The sequence below is a fragment of the Dromaius novaehollandiae genome, chromosome 10, assembly GCF_036370855.1.
Source record: "Dromaius novaehollandiae isolate bDroNov1 chromosome 10, bDroNov1.hap1, whole genome shotgun sequence".
NCBI classification, from domain to species: domain Eukaryota; kingdom Metazoa; phylum Chordata; class Aves; order Casuariiformes; family Dromaiidae; genus Dromaius; species Dromaius novaehollandiae.
Genome location: NC_088107.1, coordinates 17,986,810 through 18,009,469, shown reverse-complemented (window position 1 = coordinate 18,009,469; position 22,660 = coordinate 17,986,810). Strand labels below are relative to the sequence as shown.

Sequence of the window (22,660 nt, the reverse complement as noted above, 5' to 3'; positions counted from 1 at the left end):
GAGACTAAAGGACACAAGACAGGCAAAGGAAGGAGGAGGGAGGGCAGCAAAATGAATTTCCAGCAGTAGCCTGAAAAAGTAACATCCTGCTGAACAGTATGTGACAAGGCTGTGACACTGAAAGCAATTCTGGCAAAAACAGAAGCCGCGTTTCCCCCCGGGCCGAAACTCTTTGCGAGCAGGAGATGCTCGCCGCAGTGCCGCCGCCTGCAACGCCTGTTTCGTGGGAGCCCCCCGCCCTGGCTTTCGCCCCGCTTCGGTCTGCGGTCCGCCCGGCGAGGCCCTGCTCCGCGTGCGGCGCGGCCCGGCGCTGCCTCCGGCTCCACCCGCCGCGGGAGCCGGCGCCCGCTCTCGTGCGCTGCGGGCGCCCGGACAGAGCGTCCCTGAGGGGACGCGGGCCGTGAACTCGGCCTTTTACTACACCGAGGCACTGTAACATGTAGGTGGGTTTAGGAGTAGTGGCAGTCTGGACCTGAAACTGCGACCGTCTTGAAAACAGGCAGAACTGGGTACTGCGGCTCAGGCCCCGCCTCCTCGGCACAGTTCCCGAGCGTGCTCCCTTTCGGGAAGAACGGGAAGGTGGGTGCGAAACGCCGGGTTTGTGCCGACAACGCGGGCGGGTGCCCGTGTGTCCACCGGCCTTTTCTGTCTGCGCTGCCGCTCCCCCCGCGCCGCTGCGAGGCGTGACGTGCGCTCGCGGGGCGCCCGCGCCGCTGGGGGCACGCCCTGGTGCAGCCGCCCCCGGGGGCCCTGCCCGCCGCGGCAGCGGGGGAGGGAGACGAGCGGCGGCGCCGCCCCCCGGGCTGCGGGCAGGGGCGGCGCTGAGGCGAGCGGCAGGGCCGGGCCCGCGCTGCGGAGGGGCTGCGGCGCTCCCCAGCCCGCCCCGCCCCGCCCCGCGCCGGTAGTGGCCGCGCGCCCCGCCCCGCCCCGCCCCGCCCCGCCCCGCCCCTCCCCGCGCAGAGCGGAGCCGTGCGGCGGCGGCAGGCAAGATGGCGGCGCTGGCGGTGTCGGGGCTGCGCGCCCTGAGGCGGCTCTGCAGCGTGGCGCTCTTCCTCTCCCAGCTCTACGTGCTCTCGGGCCGTGGTGAGCGCGGGGCGCCGCTTTCGCTCCAGCCCCCCGGGGCGGGCGGGGCGGGAGCGGGGGCGGCGGGGAGGCCCGGCGGCGCTGGCCGTGGCGGTGCCCCGCCGGGCGGCCCTGCCCTGGCGCCGGGCCCTGCTGCCGGGCGCCCGCGGCGGTGGCGCCTGCCCGGTCCCGGGGGGCCGAGCGGCTCCCTGGCGGGCGCGGCTTGCGGGCGGCCGTTTCGGTGGCCGGGGCTGCCCAGCCGGAGGTGCGCCGTCACCGTCCTCCTCTGGGGAAGGAGCCTCCGTGCGCAGCTGTCCTCGGCCGCGCGGCCGGGCTGCTCGCGCTGCTCCCGCGGGTGCTCGGGGCCAGGGCAGCAGCCGGGCTGGGCCCCTGCTCACCGGCACCGTGCCGACGCGCCGGTTACGTTCGCGTTACGGAGGGGTTTTGTACGTATCGCTTGTCTCGAACCGTGCATAATCCGGAACGCAGCTGGCACCGCGCTGGGGCTCCTCAGCGGCGCTGGGCAGGGGGATGTGGCAAACGTGTTTACTGCTCCGCCCCCGCACAGCTCGCTTGTGCGGGGATGCACTGGGGGTTAAGCGCAGATGGGACAAGCGCCAAGCGCTGGCATCGCTGGATCTGGGCAAAGACAAATACTGGTTTGCGCAAGTAGACCCCCGGTTTCCAGCCAGTTCTTCTGTCCTAGCTTTCTACTAAGGAAGTCACTGCATTAGTTCATTAAATGGTTTTGTTAGTATCGCATGATCAGCTTTCTAAGTACTGCAGGGTTCTCAAGAATAAAAAAGAAAAGAGACCGAGTTGAGACAAAAATGAGTTCTTGTCTAACAGGAACAATTCTAGCACTGATTTTTAATGTTTGAACAGCCTGTTATTTCTAAACCAGGAAAGCAGATTTTTATAATTACAATTTTTTATCCTCATTACACTTTCCAGTTGTAATTTCATATTCGGATGCTGGAATTGAACTGTTTCTGAAAAACAACCTTCTTCTAGAAATATGACCTTCTCCAATTTTTTTTTCTTATAGCAGGATCTTTGATGACCACAAAGCACTCACAGACCCAGTCTACACTTGCAAAAAGTCTGACTTCAACAAGTACAAATACCCCCTATTTTAAAGCAGCAGGTACAATTATCACTTTCGTTGTTTCTTTTCTTGTTCTTCTGTGGGACTTCTTCCTCAAATCTTGAGTTTACTATTAGTTACTGAATTATGTAAACCTGTGTATGCTTTCATAGTTGTAAAGGATATACTGTAGTATAACAAAGTTAGAATTACTTTTAAATGACCTTAAACAACTAGTCAGGATTATATAATTAGAAAGGTTGTCCACATAAGATCTTACAGATAGAAAATGACCTTTTAAGCTGGGATCATGATTCATGTGTTTAACACCCTCTTAAGACGGTGGAAGTCCTTGAAAAACTCTAGCGTTCTGCAAGAAGTTGCTACTGTTTCACATCCAACATAAATACAGCTTTTGTAGCTCAGTAAGGGATACATCAAGTTTGGCTGAAATACTCCTCTTGCTAGCAACTTAAAAGAGGTGATTCTGAACACACACAAACAGCAAATGTCTGAGCTAGCTGTTACTTACTTAGTGCTGAAGCAAAAGTAGGTTGGTGTCAACCTGTTTTTGTATCAAAGCTGATTACTGCTGCTGCGAAATACCAGCTGAGGTGGTGCTCTTTCTGAACAGTTATATTACTTCTGGAGTTCATGCTAAGCCCTGTTCTTGGTGTTGTACTATACTGTGTTGATGCGCTGTCCTGTACAGATCATCTGCAAGGATCCCTGCAGTTTGCCTTACTGTGTTGTGTAGCCCATTCAGCTAGCTCAGCAGACTCTGGTGGTGCACGATACTAACCTTTAAAACTGTTCAGTGCATAATAGGGAAAGCCTTTTATAGGTGTATGCACCCACGTTATATAGAATCTTTTTTTTTATTCACTTCATTTTTCAGAAAGTACAGAAATGCCATCTTACGTGACTAAATGCCCTAGCAATGGGCTTTGCAGTAGATTGCCACCAGACTGTATGACATGTAACACAAACTTTTCCTGTATATATGGGAAACCAGCCACTTTCGATTGCAAAGTCAAGCCACATGTTCATTGTGTTGTAAGTAACCTGTTTCTTCTAATCTGGATTTAAGTCTTTTAATTAAACACTGGTGCCTTGTCATTAAAGAAACTTCTAAAATGAATTTCCAGTTTCTTATATAGGCAGGTTTGCAGATTTGTGTACATTTAATCTGATTTAACTATAGGCTATTGCTGGAAGAGGCAGACCTACACTCCTCCTTTTTGCCTCCCCTTGCATGGATCTTTTTGTCACACAGCGTGTGGTTGAGTTAAATCAGTTTGCTGATTAATGAAAAATTAAACATTTTGAGGGTAGGGGTCTAAATGTCTGTCAGATGAGCAAACTGATCGTATATATTAAAAAAAAAAAAAGAAAAGACTGGAGTAAGTTGAGGCTGCTGCTTTTGGCCATAGTCTACAACCAGATTGGACTAAGCAGCAATATTAAACTGAGCTTTAATGACTGTTCTTATCAGTTTTCTACTGCTAATTTTCTATTATACTTGACCATGTAGAGGTGGCAAACACAGAATAAGCCTTACTTTGCTCGAAACTTCCATCTGTGATTTGTATCTGTAATTTGATACTGTACCCTGTGAAACTTTTGATTTTTAATGGAGTGATAATACTCTCCTTTTATAGGATCAGAATAACAACGAGCAGGAGAACTTTACAATTAACATGACATGCCAGTTTTGCTGGCAGCTTGCAACAACTGATTATGTATGTACCAATTCTACAAACTGCATGACAGTTTCTTGTCCGCGACAACGATACAATGCCACTTGTACAGTACGGGATCATATTCATTGTCTAGGTAAGGTGGGCTAAAATAGAATTTGTAAAGGAACTGTTTTTCTAAAGAATTTCTTAACTTTTTGGTAATGAGTCAATACAGTGATTGTTTATGTCCATTGCAGTAACAGTCTGCACCTTGATTAATCTGACAATTGAGTGTTTTTATAGTTACATTTTAACTTTTAATTATAAAAATGACACTTAATTGTAACCATTGGCTTGTAAGACTACTGTTAGGTACCTTTAGGTGAGCAAAAATATTTCTATTTTATTTCTGTCCACTTTTAGGAATTAAACTAATTTGGACACTATTAACAGAATCAATTTCAAGTGTCATCAATTTAAAAAAAAATAAAAAATCCATGTTGGTTTTACCCAACTAATTTAATTTTTCCCTCCCTCTATTTTTTCAATTACCTTGCCTTTTTCTGGTGTGAGACAAAGATTAATGGAACAGAGGACAATAGACAATATATGGGTTTTTCTGTTAGTTTCTTATTGACAGTGCTTGGTTCAATTAATGTCAAGCATTTTTAGTCTTTTGTTAGAAAAATACGGTTTGTTCTTGCTTCATATTTAATTTTTTGACCCATTTGTCTGTTTGTTGCATTAAGGTTTGAATATGTTTTGATGTTTAGGTAATCGTGTCTTTCCTAAGATGCTCTACTGCAACTGGACTGGAGGTTATAAGTGGTCTACTGCCTTGGCGCTAAGGTACACAAGACAACTTCATGCTAAATTATGTGTTATTATAAATATTATATTAACTGAGTATTAACTCATCAGTCTGTGTGTTTTTCTGCTCAGTGGGTATTTCTTAATTGAGAACTGAGTACCCATTATTTTGCGGGCATTTGTATTTGTCTGGCTTAGAATTTGGACACATAGGATGACTTAAGATTTCATATACAATGATATTAGTGGTCTTCAATAAACAGAGCTTGAAAGAAAACCTCTACCTTATTTCTGCAACTAATGTACTTTCTTCAGAATAAGTGCCAATGATTCTTAGGCTTCACAAAGCGATCATTTTTCTTAATAGGGAGGACATGCCTTTTACTGTGGCATCAAGTAAGGTGCAAATGCTCAAAAAAATCTGTAGATTTATGACTTCTGCTCCCCTTTTTTAAATGGTGCTGAAAATTGTTTGTACAAGTTGTTTCTTGGCATCTGAAATGAATGTGGATGTTCTGAATTTAACAGATGTCGCTATGTTGGCTAGAGCTGGCCTGGATTTTTTTAAGGCTTCCCTTCCAACTGTAACAGCTAGAAATGCTTTAAAAGGGAAGTTTCTTGTGCTTTGAAATCTTTGGGAAGAGACCAGTGTGGGAGTATTGAAATAAACTGTTTAATTTTTGACATATTAAGCCATTAGAGCAGTACAGTAGTGATTAGATAGTAACTGAACTACTTTCAAAAGATTTTTTATTAAGCTAATATTTCAAAAATGATTAATATGATAAATTAAGTAGTAAGACTATATTACCTGAACCAAAGATGTAATAAGACTGATTAAGAAAGTGATCTAAAGCACTCATTATAGTCTTTCTTGTCTTTGCCACCACCTGGAGAAGTTTATCATTGCCTTACTACTGCATAGGGCTGAATAACCTTTGTATACTGGTTTTTTTTTTTGTTTTTTTTTTTTTTAATCTTCTGCCAGGCTAGAGAAGTTGAAACACAAATTTGCAAAGTTTGAGAGAATGATGTTTTGGTTTTTTATCTCTTGTTATGAATGAAAAACTGTCAAGTCTCTGAATAATACTCATTAGCTAAGAAATAGTGCTTTTTCATCAAGAACTTACTGATTGCTTAACAAAAAAAAAAAAAGCTGACTCGGTAATTATAAAATCTTTGTGATTTCCTGGGCGATATAAAGCAGAACCATCATCAACTTGTAGGTTTCAAAAAGAAGCAAGTAGGGATACCCAAACTGAGTTCATTAAGAAATAAATAATTATGTTTTTGTTCTTGTAGCATCACCCTTGGTGGATTTGGAGCAGATCGTTTCTATTTGGGCCAGTGGCGGGAAGGTCTGGGAAAACTCTTCAGCTTTGGTGGACTTGGAATATGGACACTAATTGATGTGCTACTAATTGGTGTTGGCTATGTGGGACCTGCAGATGGTTCTCTTTATATTTAAATGTAGATGCAATATGTGTCAGAGAGGGGTAATTGTTTGGAAAGGGGCGTAAATAAAAGAATGTAGAAACTGAGCCTTTAAGGTAGAATGAAGAACGACTGTTCTTTTTATGAGCATACATTTTAATGTACAGCATCTGTACTTAGTTTGCCTTTAACTAAGGTGAAATAAAAGAGTGGATCACTGAGTAAGTTGAAATTAATTTCTTTTTGTTTATGGACATGCTATTTTTCTATGAAAAAAAAGTTGAACAGCTAACTGAATTCCACACTGTTCTTGAACTTGATCTGTCAAGCACCAAGAGAGATGTAAACTAACTTGGTATTGAGTTGTTTACTTCGTATTTATATGTTTGAGCTTATTTACAAAACTAAATTCCTTAAATATGTCAGTAATATATTGTTTTCATATTTGGAAGATGATTTATTTGCCTAAGCCTAAACTACCTTAGCAGTATTTAGATTGCCATGTTTTATTAATTATGTTAATCTCTTTCTGGGTATAGCAGCATCTAACCTTTGCTTAGTGACTTGTTGACTTGAAAGTGTGGAGGGATTTTAGAATTAGATTGCAGGAACACTGAAAGCTAAATATGAAATAATTAAAATACAGTTTAGGATCATTCCAGGATGTCTTTTTTACGGTTGGGTTTGACCTACATCTGTTCTTCTTGCGCTTGCAGACTTGGAAGTGAATTTCAAAAAAGAGGTCTGGTATATAATCAGTAGGTTTATCCACTTAAGACTTTGTAACGATATTTCCTTAATGAAGTATCATATCATCATGTAGCAAACTGTAGTGACGATGTTGAAGGATAGTTCAGCTCACCTAACGCTGAAGCGCGGCTGCCTACCTCTCAGCTCCGCCGCCTCCCGCCGGGCCCTGTTGCACTGGACTGGAGCTGCTGCTTGTGTAGTACTAAGGTGCCGTAATCTGAAAATTATGACTTGAATAAACTGAAAATGGAAGCTTTTATTGAATATTAAATGTAGTTTTTATGAGCTCACCTTCCTTCTCGCTGCTCCTGTATTTCAATGTACTGTGTGCTTGACGGGGGGGGGCGGTGGCCGCCCCGGCCGCGGCTGCTGCCAACGGTAAGTGACGGATCGCCCGAGGGCGCCGCGGGGGGCGGGGCCGCGCCGCCGCCATGTCCTCGCCCGCCCGCCCACCGCCCGGCACAGGCGTCGTCATGGCGGCGGGCGCGGAGCGGCAGCAGGAGCTGCGCTTCTACCGGGAGCTGCCCAAAGTGGTGAGCGCCGCGGGGCGGGGGCGGGGGCGGGGGCCGGGCAGCGTCCTCTCGCTCTGAAACGCTCCCTGCGATGCCCGTCGCTGTGCGTGAGGAACAAGCGCTTTAAAGCGCTGCTGCCCGGCTCGCTCGCGGCTCTTGCAGCCTGATCCGCTTGCGGTTAAATCACTTCCGCGCCATCCTCCTTTCCCCGGCGGTCCCGTTTCCCCCGCGGGGGGCAGCCCCGCGCTACGGCCGCGGTGGCGTCCCGCCGGGCGCGGCGCAGCCTCGGCGCACCCGCGCTATCGCCTGCCGCAGCGCCCTGCGCTGCTATCGGCGGGGCTCCGGCCGGAGGGCGAGGGGTGCCCGGCGCTGCGGTGACTTGCAGGTGACCTTGGCGGGGCGGGGCGGGGCGGGGCGCCGGGGGGCTGTTCCCCGTGTCAGGAGCCGGGGGGCGTCGGAGGAGCTGGGGTCGGGTCGGGGAGCGGGGACGAGGAGCGCGGGGAGGGTTTGGGGGCCACGGGAAGGTCCGGCAGAGCTCGGCCCCGGACGAGGGAGAGCGACTGCTCAGTCCTTGCTCTGTTGATGGGTGGCGATAGCGTCTCGCTGCGTTTCTGGGGTGTGAGTTACCTTCTCAAAGTATGGAGAAAGGTGAGTGGGTATAAAAATGTCGCTGTTTTCAAACAGTGTAGAACTCTGAAATTATAAATTTAACATTTAGCTGATGAGGAAAGAGTTCTTGAATCCCATATAGTTTTTTCTTAATACTAAAATATTTGCTCCCTCCCTCCCTCCTCCCCCGGAGCTGTGCAGTTAGCCGATGGGCTCCTTCCCGAGCCCGCCGTGCTCCCGCTGAGATCCCTGCCGACGGCAGCTCCCCGGGGGCGAGACGGACGGGACACCCTCGGCCGTATCCGTGCTGGATACGATCCGTATCGAGGAAACAATCATTATTAGCGAAACATGGAGATAATTCCTATTTACTTAGAGTGAAACAATAATGTAGGATGCAAGAACTATAATACAAACAAGATGTAAAAGCTGTTCTTTGCACTGAGAGGGGGAAAAAAAATCCTGTGGCTTTCTGTTGTAGGAACTTCATGCTCATTTGAACGGCTGTATCAGTTCTGCCACTATGAAGAAACTTATGGCACAGAAACCGTACCTTCAGATCCAGAACGGAATGACCGTGATCGACAAAGGGAAGAAGAGAACTCTGGATGAGTGAGTGTACATACGTGTGTGTGCAGGATGAACCCCTACCAAGCTTCTTGTGACCAAGTTCAAGATGGAGAAATATATTGCACTACTCTGACTGCTGAAGTTTTAATTACAGTATGGTCGTGTAGATTTTTTGCTTCTTTCATCTATAAAGTCGTTTCTTAGACATGTGCAAATTCAATGGAAATGTCATGTGGATTAAATTTAATTTCCTTTTTAAAGGACTGAAGAGTTTCACTTACAGCATGGGCTCTTTAGGGAAAATTGACTCACATGGTTTCCTCATTTGGAAACTTCATGTTTTCCTTTGTGCTTAAATAGTTTGTGGTAAATGTAATAATAATTTCTGTTGAAAATGAATTGTTAGCACCTAAAATCAGAAACGGCTATTAAGATGGCCTTGCTCGTCCTATAAGTGGGCGTGTATTTTAAGCTACGGAGAGGCTGGTTAACTGAGCATAGTGGATACATGTTTTCCAGGTATAGACTTTATTTTTTTGAATAATCATTTTACCATTCAACTTTCATCCAATTAATTCTCTAACGTTTTGTTTTAGATGTTTTCAGATGTTCCAGATCATCTATCAGATTACCACTAGGACTGAAGATATTTTACTGGTAAGTTAATCAAAACTTAGCTTAAAAAAAGCAAACAAACAAAAACATCTCCCTTTCCTTTTTGAAAACAAGGCTAGTGTTACATAAAAACAAAAATAGTTGGTTTAACAACATTGGGCTCTGAATAACAATGATATCAACAATGGTTCCTTCAACTGGAGATGAAACAGTATTGTAAAATATGAAAATTTAGAAATACAGGATTTTATGTAACTCCTCCATTTAACTCTTTTTCTTTAAAGCATCAAGCTTCCAGAATGGTGGTCATTCTGAGCTCTCAGATGCTTGGACTGATAATGACTTAAAAATGTCTGTTCATAGTTATCGAAGCTTTGATTTACAGTAGTCTCCTGGTTCTTCTGTGGCTTGGTATATGCCAAGACTACTGAACTAGAATTGCTTTTTTTTTTTTTGCCACAGATTACAAAACAGACTTTTGTGTGATGAAAATAGGGCCAAAAAAGTGCTTTAGCATCCTCATCTTTCCTTCTGTAAAGGGGTCTTTTAAGCAGCCTGTTCAACTTTCAGAACAGTAGATAGCTGTGAAAGGGATTGTGACTGTGCCAGCTGCGGGGTATTCTTGTTCAGACACAGAAATTCTCATTTGTCATAACCCTCTCTGTGCTCCCTGAGTATTGCTGAGGGAACCGAAGTTACCCTCTGTGGGTAATATTTCCAGAGATGGAGAGTGATGGAAACACGTGGGGCCTGAAAATTATACAAATGTTTCCCCCAAAAACTTCACCTGTTTTTTTAAGTTGCAAAAGAGACTATAACCAATTATAAGCATTACTTTCATCATGTTGAGTATGCTGTTTTTTAATCAGATAACTAAAGATGTTATTAAAGAATTTGCTGATGATGGTGTCAAGTATCTGGAATTGAGGAGCACTCCTAGAGAAGAAAAGGCCACAGGTATAGTGTGTTCTAATTTTTAATTTAAGTCTGATTGTACTATAAAACATTGTGTTAGTAACAAGTCAAATTCAGTTGGTTCAGTGAAAATATACTTTAAATATAATATATATAGATTTGGGGGGACATACGTGCATTGTTTTGACTCCATTATCCAGGAATTCGGGCCATTCACTTTAGTAGGATGTTGGATTTTGTTTCTTTTAATAGCTAATATATTTTCTTTTAGTTACTTCATTTTTACTTTCCTTTATGTGTGGTTTAATATAAATGCAGCAGAGAAGTAACTATTGTTAATCTCTGGTTCATACGAAATTATTTTCTTTCTTCCAGATGCTCAGGAGGACACCTAATCCAAATCTGTGCTTGAAAATAAATCTGTGTTTTTCTTTAAATAGAATCAGAACTGTACAAATTAGAAAAACATTGAGCAAAATCAAGGGTGGAGAGTGAAACTATGAGGCTAGAGAACTGGGTCTTATTGCAACATGACTTAATGATATTAGTTCAAATATGTTGGTTCAAAAAGAGTATATCTGTTTTGTAGGTATGACCAAAAGGATGTATGTTGAGACTGTACTCGAAGGTATAAAGCAGTGTAAAGAAGAAGGCTTGGATATAGATGTAAGGTAAATAACAGATACAGTGCCTCTGTTTCAAGGTTTTGCTGAGTCTGATGTTTGGTTGTGGTTTGCTGAGAGGTGTACAAACCATCAGCGTAGGAAAGAAAATTATGCATATACCAGAGGAATTTTAGTGATTTCTATTTTTTGGTTGTTTTGCTGACCTACAATTTGACTAATGCTTTTATACAGTTCTCTATATAAATCAGATAATTCATATGGAAACATGAATCTTTATCTTCTTTTTTACCGATAGAGAATGAAACTGAGTGAAACTTTTCAGCTGTGCATTCTCTGCAACATTTTTAGGAAAAGCAGTGGTTTTTGGAGGATACTGCATTAAGGACCCCTCTATCAGGGCCTAGGTTCACTGTGAAGATTTTTGCTGGTTTAGCTGTACAAGCAACCTGCCCTAAAGGAGAGGCAGTTCCAATTGGTGGGAGGGTTTTGGCAGGTGTCTGTGGTTGCTTGGAGACGGTGAGCCTGTTTCTGTCTTTTATACTCTCCGGAGTGACCCCGTCAGATTTACCTGTGGAAGTTGAAGAACTCCTATCCTTCATGCCTGCTGCTGTCAGAGCTTGTTCCCTGGCAGTGCAGGCAGCAAAAGGGCAGAGTATTCTTCCCTGCCCTCCCACCACTCTAGCTACTGCATTTCACAGGCTGACGTATTAGTGTAAGCTGAAATTGGTGGCAGGATAATTCCTGTCATTTGTTCTAGTGCTATGGACAGGAAGGAAGATATCATGAAAATAGCTCTAGTACCAACCTTTTGTGGTACAAAGTGTCCTAATAATCCCTGATGATAGCAGCAGCACATGCTATTGTAATGGTTGTCCCTCTGCACGTCAGTACCTCCGTTACTTGAACAATTGCCTGTAGAAATACTCTCTGTACTCAACCATGGATGAAGTGTCTTTTTTTTTGGTATCAGATTAGTTGGTCTCCTGTTATTACAGTTTGTAGTTAACTTAATAAGTACATTTATCTCCTAGATTATTAATAGCAATAAATAGAAGAGGTGGCCCTGCAGTTGCGAAGCAGACTGTTAAACTTGCTGAAGAGTTCCTTCTTTCCACTGATGGGGTTGTAGTAGGACTTGACCTCAGTGGTGATCCCACCGTAAGTTTTTGTTTTGTTTTGATCTGTCCTTGAAGGTAAGTCCTCAATGTTGTGGAACAGCAGATCCAGTCATACTTTATTCTTTTAAGTGTTTTTGTCCTGCGTTTGTTGGTAGCAAGAATACAAGCAACCCGTTCAAACTACAGGGTTTATGCCTGTTGCCATATGGGGCAGATGCTCTAACAAAGAATCAATCGCTTACTGCGTGATACTCAGAGCCACTGAAAAGCAGTGTTTATGTGGGAAGTGTCTGTTATTAAATTGTCCCAGTCAGATCAATGGGGTTTAGGTAACTTAAATAATATTGAAAATTGACACTAGTTTAAATTCTGTTTAGAAGTACTGTATACTCTTTGGTTATTAAGAAAGCAGAGATGTTTAAGGATAGCTGTCAAATTGAAATTAAATACATTTAGCTTTAGGTGATAATTGTGAAATAGGTATCAAAATCGAGACTTAATTGGCTCAAGTCAGCGTTGGGCATCATCTGAACTACTGACTTTTGGCCAGTTTGACTAAATTGTTTCCATATAACAGAACATCAGCTAACTCACTGCATTCGAAAGTGAAGTATTGGAAAAAGAAAAATTATTAAAATTTAACTGTGTTTGGATTAAGTGTTTGATATTGCTGGACTTCTTAACAGTCATATCACTGGAGGACTTTCATAAAAATAAGCTGTAGAATGATGATGTATTTCTGTGTTCAAGGCAGGACATGGTCAAGATTTTTTGGAACCCCTCTCAGAAGCGAAAAAAGCAGGTCTTAAGCTGGCATTGCATCTTTCAGAGGTGAAAGTTTTTTTTATTCTTCTCTGCAATTTAGGCTAAAGCTGATTTGAAAGCCTCCAATTAAAAGTACTTTAGAACTGCAAATAGCTATTTGTTTTTACATACACTTTTAGAATTATGGCTTCTTTCTGTTTTGTAATTCCATCTTGAGTCGTTTTTGTGCGCTGCTACTCTCTCTAGAGGTAGTAATGCAGATATTTAGTTTCATTAACACTTTTTTTTGATAAAGCATGCTACAAAAATCAAACGCTAACTTGGATATAATTTGTTACTGTACAATTTTGTGCTGCTGTGACAGAATGTAAAATATCCTCTCTAGATTCCAAATCAAGAAGAGGAGACCAAAATTCTTCTTGGCCTGCCTCCTGACAGAATTGGACATGGAACATTTCTCAACTCTGCAACAACAGGTTCAGAAGAATTAGTGCCACTTGTTAGACAGAATCATATACCTATTGGTAAGAAAAGTAAGATCAGAAAATTACTTGGCAATCTCTAGACTTCAGGATATCATGCTTACTGCTGATCCAGTAACTCTAAAAGATTTTTCTGTGACCAGAGCTGACTTAAAAAGATATTGCCATGGAAGGGTATGCGAGAAAATTACTGATAGAGTTGTACAGCTGACACTTCTGTTTTTTCATGTAAGGTAAATTTTATCAGAGAATACTTTTTGATGATTTTTAAATTCCCCTAGGTAGGCTTTAATAGATATTTCATGAACCTACCACTCACTTCACGTACATTTTTAAATACGCATTTGTGTTAATTATGGTTCTTCTTTCATCTTAATGCCGGTTATTGGTATTGAATCAACAGATTAAGCAAAAGGATAGAGAGAAGAGATGATATTACAGCCTTGTTTTGTCTGGTGTCATATTTGTGGCAGGAACCAACAATTGATGTCTCAGATGAAAACAAAAGCAAAACATAATCTTTAGTTACTATGCAAGGCTGTTTGGTGTTTGTGGGTCTGGTTTGCAAGCTCCCTAAATTGTTCACGCAGAGGGTAGGTGAGAAGGAATTGACTAGTGAACTTTACTCATAACATTCAAAAAATATTGGAAGCACTGAAAATGAATGAAACAACAGTTGATTTGAATTTTCATTCAGGGACAGAAGTAAGTCCATTAATGTGTCAAAAACATGTCTTTTATTTTGATATATATCCTTGTTTCTTTATTTTTTCCTTAGAATTGTGCATGACATCAAACATCAAAACTCAGACAGTGCCTTCCTGTGACAAACACCATTTTGGATACTGGTACAACATAGGTCACCCTGCAGTGCTTTGTGTAAGAATTTTGATTTTAAACATGTATTTAGACAAAGACCCTAGAACCAGAAATAGTGTGAAATTGGAGAAGTATATCTCCTTATATGGATCAGGACTGACTTTATTTGTAATTTCTGTCCTTACAGCAAACCATCTGTTTATAGCAAATCATAATGTTCTGTTTTGAGAAATAGTTGTACAAATGCAAATTCTTGATATTTATTTTGTTTTTATTGTAAAAGCAAGACACAGTTGATTATCTTATTTGTATGTAAAATATGTATGCCGTGAACTTTTTAAGTGTTTGCATATGGACAGATTTTGCTTAAACATACTGGTCCACCATCTGCTTTTAAACTTGTACTTACTAGGGTACTTATTGTGTTGAAAGAAATTTCCTAGGAGTGCTTCTTGACAGCTAAATGAAGTCCTGAAATTTTGAGATGCCAGGTACTCTTGCTGGCATTTGCTGGTTTTTACACCCTATCATCCTGTTGATCTAACCCTTACAATTTTTAGCATTGTCCAGGCATGTATGCATATTAGAGTTGCATAGAGTTGTCATGTTATTATTCAAATAAGTGTGATATTTGTCTGGTGAAAAATAATCCACAATTAGATGTTATTCTGAGATATTCTGAAGTGTGAAAAGTTCAGATAAGCAGTAGAGTCATGTGAGAAAACTGTTTACCCATAAAAACCTATAAAAACAAGAATAGTAGGAGAGAGAGATATTACAGCATCTTAAGTTTAACAGGATAGACATAGCAGGGTCCCTTCTCTATCCAGGGACATGAGAGCTCTGAATTGCAGATGAGAAATCTCATTAACCCTTAAATAATTCTGACTGGATCATTTTAGATGAAAAATCTGTAGATTGCTTTCTGTCAGATGTGTTTAAGATGCTAGCCTCATACTTCAGTCAGTATCAAGACACGTTTCCAGTTGACACTGTGTAAATGCAGATGGTGAAACAGTTTCTTCCCTGAAAATGTAGGAATACAGAATATGTTCCAGGTCCCAAATTTGAGGAAAGGGAAAAGGAGAAGGAGATGCACGCACACACTGACACAGCTTACAGGCATGCATCATTTGATGGGCCAAACAGGCCATCTTTCTAGCTATTATTTATTACAAAATCTAAAGTTATAGAAGAGGTTTCTGAAGAGAATAAGCAGGTAGTGACCTCATTAAACAGTATGCTCAGGTATTCCATGGGCAGAAGATGGCTTAAAATAGACACTTCCTATTTTTATAGAAAATCCTATTTTCTGGACAAGTTGTCAAGAACTTTAATAAGTTTTCTTGTATGCTTGAACAATATATTAATTTTGAGGAAAAAGGGGCAAATAAGGTATGAAGTAATTATCAACAGATGAAAGAAGTATGAAGCAAAACGTGAAATAAAATAACATTAAACTGGTTTCTGACGTGTAAAAATGCCTGTTTTGATACAGAAGAACTAATTTAAACTACTTTTTCTTTCAATTTAACTCTAGACTGATGATAAAGGCGTCTTTGCAACAGATCTATCTCAGGAATACGAGCTCGTTGCAAAAACATTTAATCTGACTCGATCACAGATGTGGGATCTTTCCTATGAATCAATCAACTACATCTTTGCTTCAAGTATGGTAAAATCAAAGCTAAAAGAACAGTGGTGTAAACTGAAGCCCACTCTGTTTGATTAATCAAAATGTTATTCTAAATATCTTGGATGTATTAGCTTAGTTAATAAGCATTTTTTACTGAAGTACCTGGCTTTGGCCTTTTTCAGATCTCAGGGTTATGAATCCAGTCCCGAAGCTGTGCCTGTGCAAAATCAAGAATGTAGGAAAGCATCATTTGTTAATGAGGATAGAAGTAAAAGTCCTTCCAGACAGTCCCTTTGTCTGGAAGGGCTTTCAGTCAGTGACTAAAATTCTAGATGTGTCATCATGTAGTTTCTCTGTAGTTGATATAATATCATTTTTTAAAATTACTCTGTTGAAATTTGTCATCATGCCACAAACAGTTCAGAATCAGAACAAAATAAAGGCACAATTTGGGGGATAAAAAAGTATCTGTTGGCAACAGTATACCAAGTAGTTTGGACATTTGGTGTGTGTGTTTTATTTTGCTTTGTTTGTTTGTTTTGAAACAAGTTTTGAGCAGTTGAATGAACATGAAGACAGAGAAAACCTCAGGGAGAATGAAATATTTTTCTCAGGGGAATTAAATATTGCATCTATTTCTATTGATGTTTATGTATGACTGAAACCTGCTGTGGATTGTTTACTGTATGTGGTGGTACCTATCAATGCGCTCAGTATTCATAGTATCTTGTAGTGCTTCCATACTATATTTATACTATATAAAGTTAAGAATCTTAAACTCCTAGCAGATTGTGATATGTTTGGAGAAAAAGGTATACTTCTTAAAATGCTTTTTCGAATTTCTCATTTGTTTCTTTTAAAAAGCAATAAAAATAACTTGAACCTGCATGCTTTTGAAACCGATGCTTCATGTGTATGTGTGTGTGCGCGTGTGCACACCTGTGCGTGTCTGTGTGTGTGTGTGTTATTTATTGAACAGAGGCATATATAACCTGCTTCAGATTTTGTTAAGCAATTGTCAGTTTTGAGAGGTATACTTGCTTTCTTCTGAGTGGCACCATTTTGTCCTGACAGCAGAGGGAGCTCCTTAGTTCAGGCAGTGAATGGTACTTAGGGTGTGTGTATATGCATGTGCATGTTTGTAAATATATTTTCATCTGCTACTGTGCAGAACCACCACCACCTATTTTCGTCAAAGAGATTATTGTTTTGGGAAAAGCTCAGCCATTATTAGAAACTTTTATTAGTAACTTTGTTACTTCAGGAAACCATTTCTGAATTTAAGAGGGCTGAAGTATAAAATGACCAGGCATGTTTTCTGCAGTTCTAGCAAAACCAGAAAGCACTGAGTGGTTGTTCTGAAGGCAGAAAACCAGTCTATTTGAATGAGAGGATGACATTACTGAGATACAGGATGACATGTCCTGTATCTCAGGACAACTAGATAGTATGGCTGAGCCACCTGAAGAGTATTTCTGATGATAAAGCCTGGAGTATTAGCTTGAACAGAAATTTATTTTTTAATCTAAAACAATTAAATGATCATCAATATCCATTTACATATGTGTACCTTTAGATTATTTGAATAGAAATAACAGCTTGGATAAAGATTAATGTAGTAGTAATCTATCTGAAGTCCTGAAATCTAAATTAGTTACTAAATTGGAAGAAGTCACTGGCCAATCACACATGAAATTAGAATATGTTAAAACACTGAGTTAGCTTATGACAGTTCAGCAATTGCAGAGGTAATATTTTCTTCTTCTTCTTCTTGCGATTTCTTTTTCAGTTTACTTCCATAACAGTTGAAAAATTGACTGAAAGGTTAAAAAATTCCTCCACTTTGTTAATACGTGCTGTGCTTAAGAAAGAGATCTGCTACGTTTGTATCTTGAATGAAATAATTTTGTTCACTAAGTATGGATAATAAGTATGGATAGTGTTTGCCTTGTGTAATAGATAGTCTTGTTTTAAATGCAAAAAGTATTTAGATAACTTTCTAATTTATCTGAGATAATTAATGTAGCTTTATTTAATAAAAAACACTTTTATAACTCTGGTTTTCAGTATTTCAGTTGAACACTACTTCTCCTTTAAAAGTATCTGAACACACTACTTCTCCTTTAAAAGTGTCTGAAGACAAATCAAAGGAAAAACATAGTAATCTAGTAAAAAAGTAAATCACCATTGTAGTATATTAATATGTAGACACTGAGAATCTAAATAAATGCATTTAAATGCCATGTAATTTGGTTGTGCACAGTGGATCTGACTCTGTCAACTTACCAAATTTAATGTCTCATCGAAGGACAGTTTTTCTGCTGAGAACTCATGTTACTCGTGCTAAGCTATCAGGCCAGCTAATGAATAATATGACCTTCTAGCAGCAGTTGGAGGAAACACATGTAGCTTTGCTGTCAGCTCCTGAGAGAAGCAGCTGTCTTGGCTGAGCAACGTACCTCGTCTGGGGCCAGGAGCTCATTCTGTGATGTCCCAGGTAAGCATTTAGTTGTTTGTTTTGTCCACTTTCAGGTGACTGCTTATATATGTGTAGAAAAGAGCGAGAACTAGCTGTCACATTTGACTCTGGCTTCCTCCAGCCTGCAGAGCTCTAAGCTCACAGAGAAGTTGAAAGGTGCAGCCGTTAATATGAAATATTATAGCTAAAAATCGGCTGCAATAGGTCCCCAGCTCCAAAGAAGTGATTGAACTGTGTACTGCCAATCTAATTACTGTGCTCCTAACTCCATCCTAATTGTACTCTTCCTATATTAAGTATTTTGACAGTTAACTCTTTGGAGTATCTTTTAAGAATTATAGATCAATACTTCTGCGCTTGAACTGATTGAGACATCTTTTCTTTATGTAGCTTAGTTTTTGATCTGCCAGTGAAACTTAGCCAGGTGCCCATAACGTGTAGCAGCAGACTAGTGGAACATGAAGACAGCAGGAGTTGTGGTGGTTCAGCAAGGTTTCGTTTTTCTTCTGTCCACTTCTCTAACTTGCCCAGAGAGTAAATCGGTCACACACTGCAGAAGGCATAAATCAGGTCTCAACCACCATTACCACCATAACTGTTAGGCCATTTTATCTTTTGAAAGTGTAGCTATATGAAGAATCTTCAAGACCCTTAGTTCAACCCCTCCTCAGTCCCCCTTGTAGTAAGGCTACAGCCATGTGAGTTTTGAGTAACTGCAAGCTCATAGTGTATTTATTATTGAATTCTAGTACATTCAGCTGTCTTAGTGACTAAAGTGAGGAATCCAAGAAATCATGTTCTAAACATATGTTATTGGCTGGAATTCTTGCCGTTATTTCCACAAATGGAAATAAAAAAGGCAAGTAAACAGTAAATGCATGCTTTCAATTGTTAATATTTGTAAGGAAACATGGGCATACTTAGCTTAAAATTGTTCATGAAATGATTATACAATATAGGTATCTTATCTTCTTCATGTCCTGAATAACCACCAGTTATAACACTTCAACCTACACAACTTAACTAATGCAGTAATACACAATTTGCACTACCTATAACTAGTGAAATACAAATTTGGGGACATAAAGCTGACAGAATTAGAGTTTTGTTCTAAAGTTAATTTCAATGTATAATTTATTAATCTGTTTCTGTTTCCAAAATAGATAGCAATAGTATTTTGTGAGGTATATCTTCTAGAAGCTGTTCCTTCTGCTAGGATAGGAACTGCTCTTGCTTGTTTTTATTTTTAAGCTTAAGCACTTCATGATTAGGAAGCTTCACTAAAGTTTATAAAACACTGACAACTGTCAGTAGGTTCCTAATACATTTAATCACTGGAAAGCTGGATCAAAAGGATTACCTAGTCATCTGCTTTAATAAGCTGGGTAGTGTATTTCATGTACAGTAATTTTGTCTGGTTGTATTGCAATGATATGGTATTCTTCATGGCTGTATAAAGTGCTAAAATAAATGTTGATGGTAGCAAAATTACCTGTTTGAAAAGGTCTTAGGTCAGTTTTATAATGAGGATGAATCTTCTAAACCAGGTAAGTGATGGAAGAACCAAGCCTATCAGTTAAACTTAACCTACTTTTGAAAATGTTATCCTCATCCTGTTGTGGTCATATCCTGCTTCACTTGCACTAAAAACTTTTAAAGTACATGCAGGCAGGATCCACTGTAGGATGAAACAGCAAATGATACTTACCAAAAGGTTTTCCAGCTGTTCTCCAGGGCTTGATGGTGTCTATGACTTTGACATAGCTGAGTTGTTTTCTGTCCAGTACAGGACTATTGGCTGAAAAAGGAAATGTTTTTGCAGTGAATACCCTTAGTTTTTGGTAAGTGCAATATCTGCAACCTTTACACATGCTCGTAATGTAATCTTCATGCATACAAAGGTTGGGAGTTGGATCTAAAATATTTTCTTATTTCAAATCTGGCAGTGTTAGGTCCTCTTTCATTAAGGAATGTGAAGATGATGAGAGTAGATTTTGTCATGATATACTTAAAAATCTAGCCTCTGTTTTGATGAAGCTGTAATTTCTCTTTAGGGAAAAATGATATAGTGAGCAGAGTAGACATACCGCTGTTCAAAATAGGATACCAAGCACGGATACAGCAAAGTACATTTCAAATAATCTCCACTGAGATGTTTCAGGAGATGTGGTGACAATGTAACAACAAATTTTACTTCATGTATTAAGACCTTTTTTGTAGACATGACAGATTGAGAATTATCATTCTATTTCATACATGTGTACTAACTGTGATGCGTATCTGTAATTATCTTAAAGGTTCACTTAAAGTTGAGGCTTGTTTCATTTTATTCAGCTGAGCCTTTCAAGATTTTTAGTTTGCATTAATTACATATACTTGGTATAAGCCATGTGTTGAAAAGAGGCATGACCTCATTTTCAGTTTAAGACTGCAGTTGTGTTGACACATTGGCATGATCAACAGGGAGGAATTTTAGAAGAGTGAATAGGAAATTTTGTGGTGTAACTAAATGGTATCAGTTTTATCTACATTGCAGCTTTAAGTAGGTTTAAAGTGAACTCAGCCTGTGCTTTGGCAAAAATATCTCTGATAAGGCCATTGAGGACTCTGGTTCCTCTCTCTCCTAGACATTGACTCCTTCACTGCAGTATTATAAATTGCTTTGTGTCTGTTGACAGGATGATACTCAGTGAAAGTCCTCAGTGTTTCTGTCCTCGTGGTGTGCCCCAAAACTATGCAGTACTAACTTGTATTGCGTTGTACTTTATAACTATTAATTTGTTAATGGAGCGTACCTAATGATTTCCTTTTAATTTTTTGTTAATTTTTTTCCCAAGTTTTACAGTTTGGACTTCTTAAATAGGTTTACATCAATTCCTATTTCTGATTCTCACAAATTATTAGTATTGTAATTTTTAATACACAAGGGAGCTTTTTTTCTCCCCACTGAGTGACTTTATTATGTCATAGAAGTATTTTAAGTTTATTTTAATCTTATTGTGGTTTGTTTTTACAAAAATAACTAAGTTGCTACACATTAAACAAGAGCCACTTTATAATGGAAGTATTTCTAAACAAAATGTGTGATTATTTACCTGTTGAAATCTGGCTAGTATGCTGGGTCGACCTAAAATCAATTCAACTTTACCTGATATGGTAGCACATCTTGGTATTATGTCTTGGACTTTGACATTCATTGTACTTGTCCCATTTTGGCCAAGCAAAAAGTCCCTCTGCTCCTAGAACACAGGAATGGGGAAGAACCTCATTTGTTTCATACTGGTTATCTCAGAGAATTGAGACAAAACCATTACCTCATAAAACAATATCAGATATTTTTGCCTGCAAGTAAGAAATAGACTTACTTGATTAGTTACAAATACCTTTGGTCTGTTCATGTTGTGTTTCAAAAACACCTGTACTATAGTAACTGAAGTTGGCCTCTGAAAACAAGGACAAACAGAATGATGAATGATCCACTGATGCAAAAAGCTGATTTTTTTCTGTACAATAGAAACTTTATGCTTGCATTATTTCAGACATTTTACTTTTTCACATAAAAAGTGCATACAGAATACACATGATTCTAATACACATTTTGAAAAGGCAAACTTACAGTAAACCAGTTGAGACCAAATATCTTTAATGATGAAATGTTCCCCGGGAGACATTTGATGTGATTGAACCGAGGATGGGTTTTAGTTGTTTTCAATGCAACTGATTTAAGGTAGTGACTTCACAATGTACTCCTGGTGATACCGGTGAGTGTAAAGCAGCAGCACCACGCACGCGGTAGGAGAAAGAAATGTCAGTCCTGTTTACAAGCTGCCTTGGGAAAGAGGATAGGCACAGACGGGTGCTAATGACCCAATGGGGTGGTCGGTGATGACTAACAACACTTAATGAGGATTTTTTTTTTAACTCACACAAAAGCACAACAGTACTTTCGCAAAGGGAAAGATGAATTTGTATCAATTTACCCTAACTCAAAGAGAATTAAAATATTGGAATTACAAATGTGGCATTTTCCTAATTTATAAAATCAGTGCATATTTATTTCGTGCCTTTTGCTTTCCTCTGCTTATTCAAGATTCTAATTCACAAATGTTCATCAAATCAGCTCAATCCTCCCTTTTGTTTTGTTTTGTTTTGTTTCTGAACTGACTTAGCCTAACAATAATGTACATTCATGTTGTTGAAATGATCCTGTTATATAACTATTTGCAGGCTAGCATTGACATAGATTTGAAGAATGCCAGCCACATTAAGGCTACAAAACATAAAACGACTTCAAGCCATAAACAAAGCATTTTCCACCTAAATTTTTTTAGGTGAAGTAAAGAACACATAGTTGCAGTATAAGATGAATAACTGAGATGATTAAAATTGATACCTCTAATAAAGGTAACACATAGTTTCTGGAATCTTTCATGGATCAAATTGTGGGATCATTACTTCAAAATTTCCTGTTTGATCATTAGTTTTTGGTTAGGCACAGATCATACCTCTGCCAAACCAGGCATCAGATTAAGATCTTTTTCCAGAATAATGGAGTACATTGTCCTAGGTACTACAAGAACCAAATTTTGCCCTTATTTTAATCTTGTGCATCTCTGCTGAACCTGAAGAGTCCAAATCTGAATCCTTTTTGGTCTGTGTCAAATTACAAGTCCATGCCAGATTCTAAGG

At 40.1% G+C, this 22,660-nt stretch overlaps 2 protein-coding genes across 5 annotated transcripts; both read left to right on the top strand.

The window, feature by feature from the left end:
• Positions 1-937: 937 nt before the first annotated feature.
• TM2D3 (TM2 domain containing 3) lies at positions 938-7,115 on the top strand. 2 transcript variants are annotated; one of them, XM_064517472.1, is made up of 6 exons: positions 938-1,083; positions 2,114-2,209; positions 3,048-3,205; positions 3,811-3,985; positions 4,605-4,680; positions 5,944-7,115. In XM_064517472.1, the coding sequence occupies exons 1-6, from the start codon at positions 990-992 to the stop codon at positions 6,107-6,109; spliced, it is 765 nt and encodes a 254-aa protein (XP_064373542.1). In that variant the 5' UTR covers positions 938-989; the 3' UTR covers positions 6,110-7,115. The 2 variants fall into 2 exon arrangements, with proteins under 2 accessions (XP_064373542.1, XP_064373541.1); XM_064517471.1 differs by having other exon boundaries at positions 2,111-2,209.
• A 138-nt stretch (positions 7,116-7,253) lies between these two features.
• On the top strand, positions 7,254-17,546 carry ADAL (adenosine deaminase like). 3 transcript variants are annotated; one of them, XM_026113446.2, is made up of 10 exons: positions 7,254-7,358; positions 8,428-8,558; positions 9,113-9,173; positions 10,001-10,088; positions 10,636-10,717; positions 11,704-11,830; positions 12,541-12,621; positions 12,941-13,079; positions 13,816-13,916; positions 15,397-17,546. In XM_026113446.2, the coding sequence occupies exons 1-10, from the start codon at positions 7,257-7,259 to the stop codon at positions 15,586-15,588; spliced, it is 1,104 nt and encodes a 367-aa protein (XP_025969231.2). In that variant the 5' UTR covers positions 7,254-7,256; the 3' UTR covers positions 15,589-17,546. The 3 variants fall into 3 exon arrangements, with proteins under 3 accessions (XP_025969231.2, XP_025969232.1, XP_025969230.1); XM_026113447.2 differs by lacking the exon at positions 7,254-7,358 and adding an exon at positions 7,499-7,722; XM_026113445.2 differs by lacking the exon at positions 7,254-7,358 and adding an exon at positions 7,871-7,985.
• The last annotated feature ends 5,114 nt before the right edge of the window (positions 17,547-22,660 follow it).